This window comes from Procambarus clarkii, chromosome 20 (assembly GCF_040958095.1).
Source record: "Procambarus clarkii isolate CNS0578487 chromosome 20, FALCON_Pclarkii_2.0, whole genome shotgun sequence".
Classification (NCBI taxonomy): Eukaryota; Metazoa; Arthropoda; class Malacostraca; order Decapoda; family Cambaridae; genus Procambarus; species Procambarus clarkii.
In genome coordinates, this window is record NC_091169.1 from 18,443,462 (window position 1) to 18,445,961 (window position 2,500).

Sequence of the window (2,500 nt, forward strand, 5' to 3'; positions counted from 1 at the left end):
AGGCCCCTGATACAGGCTCCTGATACAGGCCCCTGGTACAGGCCCCTGGTACAGGCCCCCCTGGTACAGGCCCCCTGGTACAGGCCCCCTGGTCCAGGCCCCCTGGTACAGGCCCCTGGTACAGGCCCCAAGTACAGGCCCCTGGTACAGACCCCTGGTCCAGGCCCCTGGTATAGGTCCCTGGTACAGGCCCCTGGTACAGGCCCCTGGTACAGGTCCCTGGTACAGGACCCCTGGTACAGGCCCCCTGGTACAGGCCCCTGGTACAGACCCCTAGTCCAGGCCCCTGGTACAGGCCCAGGTACAGGGCGCCTGGTTCAGACCCCTGGTCCAGGCCCCTGGTACAGGCCTCAAGTACAGGCCCCTGGTACAGACCCCTGGTCCAGACCCCCTGGTACAAGCCTGGCTGGTCCCAGGGCCGCAACATGTTCGCAATAGCAGTATAACGAGAAAGTTTACGAGTCGCTGACAACCTTGAATAACGTGATCTTATCTCCACAGTCTCCTAGCGAGAGCATTTTTTCCCTCCCTTGCTCTTTACACTGAGGTTCATAACATTTCTTTCGTTGCTACTGTTTGTATTCCTGGTGCCAACAGTCACGTTGAACAGGGAGGCGAAGGGCGTCAAACAGATGAAAATATGAAGCCATAATGACCTGATATATATCAATGATATCTTTCCAGCAGGACTGTGGGATCGAACCTGCGTCTTGGGTCACCAAAGTTTAAGGTTGGAATTCGGGGGTGACCTCAGGACGCTAGTTCGATCCCCTTTCAATGATTTTTCTCGTTAGAATAACATATGTTCATATATTTTATAAAGAAAACTCAACTCAACTTTTGGAAAGACCTGGGTAAATACTGGTTTGAAAACAAGGTTGTTGATTTATGGAACAAATTTCTGGGTTACATAATGGACGAGGGATAGCTTGATTGTTTCAAGGGTAGGTGCGACGTAAGTGATCCTACATCTATTATGTTAGCCGATAATTTTTACGGACGAGAGATAGCTTGATTGTTTTAAGCGTAGGTGAGACGTAAGTGATCCTACGTCTATTATGTTACCGATAATCTCTTCCACAAGTCAATAACGCTATTTCCTAACCAGTATTTACCCTGGTCTTTTCTAAATCTAATTTGGTCCAATTTATAACCATTGTTCGTGTGTTATTTTGTGTTATTATATTTAATTAATGCCCTCCGACCACAGGACACCCCCCTGGGCCCCCTCCATTTGTTTTGATTTTTAATTAATGCCCAGGTGTTATACCCTAATATCCCCTCGTGTTATACCCTAATATCCCCTCGTGTTATGCCCTAATATCCCCTCGTGTTATGCCCTAATATCCCCCCGTGTTATGCCCTAATATCCCGGTATTATGTCCTAATATCCCGGTATTATGCCCTAATATCCCGGTATTATGCCCTAATATCCCCCTCGTGTTATACCCTAATATCCCTCGTGTTATGCCCTATTATCTCCTGTGTTATGCCCTAATATCCCCCTTGTGTTATGCCCTAATATCCCTCGTGTTATGCCCTATTATCTCCCGTGTTATGCCCTAATATCTCCCGTGTTATGCCATAATATCTCCCGTGTTATGCCCTAATATTCCCCGTGTTATGCCCTAATATCCCCCCGTGTTATGCCCTAATATCCCCCCGTGTTATGCTCTAATATTTCCCGTGTTATGCCCTAATATCCCCTCGTGTTATGTCCTAATATCCCGCCGTGTTATGCCCTAATATCCCCCTTGTGTTATGCCCTAATATCCCTCGTGTTATGCCCTATTATCTCCCGTGTTATGCCCTAATATCCCTCGTATTATGCCCTAATATCCCCCGTGTTATGCCCTAATATCTCCCGTGTTATTCCCTAATATCTCCCGTGTTATGCCCTAATATCTCCCGTGTTATGCCCTAATATCTCCCGTGTTATGCCCTAATATTCCCGGTGTTATGCCCTAATATCCCCCCGTGTTATGCCCTAATATCCCCCCGTGTTATGCCCTAATATTTCCCGTGTTATGCCCTAATATCCCCTCGTGTTATGTCCTAATATCTCCCCGTGTTATGCCCTAATATCCCCTCGTATTATGCCCTAATATCCCTCGTGTTATGCCCTAATATCCCCCCGTGTTATGCCCTAATATCCCCCCGTGTTATGCCCTAATATCCCCTCGTGTTATGCCCTAATATCCCTCGTGTTATGCCCTAATATCCCCCCGTGTTATGCCCTAATATCCCCCCGTGTTATGCCCTAATATCCCCTCGTGTTATGCCCTAATATCCCTCGTGTTATGCCCTAATATCCCCCCGTGTTATGCCCTAATATCCCCTCGTGTTATGCCCTAATATCCCTCGTGTTATGCCCTACTATCCCCTCGTGTTATGCCCTAATATCCCTCGTGTTATGCCCTAATATCCCCTCGTGTTATGCCCTAATATCCCTCGTGTTATGCCCTAATATCCCCTCGTGTTATGCCCTAATATTCCCGTG

General features: G+C 47.8%; 1 protein-coding gene across 1 annotated transcript in view; it reads right to left on the minus strand.

The window, feature by feature from the left end:
* The window catches only part of LOC138366728 (elastin-like), a 2,133-nt gene extending 1,706 nt beyond the window's left edge, over positions 1–427 (minus strand). The window contains exon 1 of the mRNA XM_069328004.1: positions 1–427. This exon is cut by the window's left edge and continues 1,706 nt beyond it. Coding sequence (XP_069184105.1) covers positions 1–427 — 427 coding nt within the window.
* Positions 428–2,500: the final 2,073 nt, after the last annotated feature.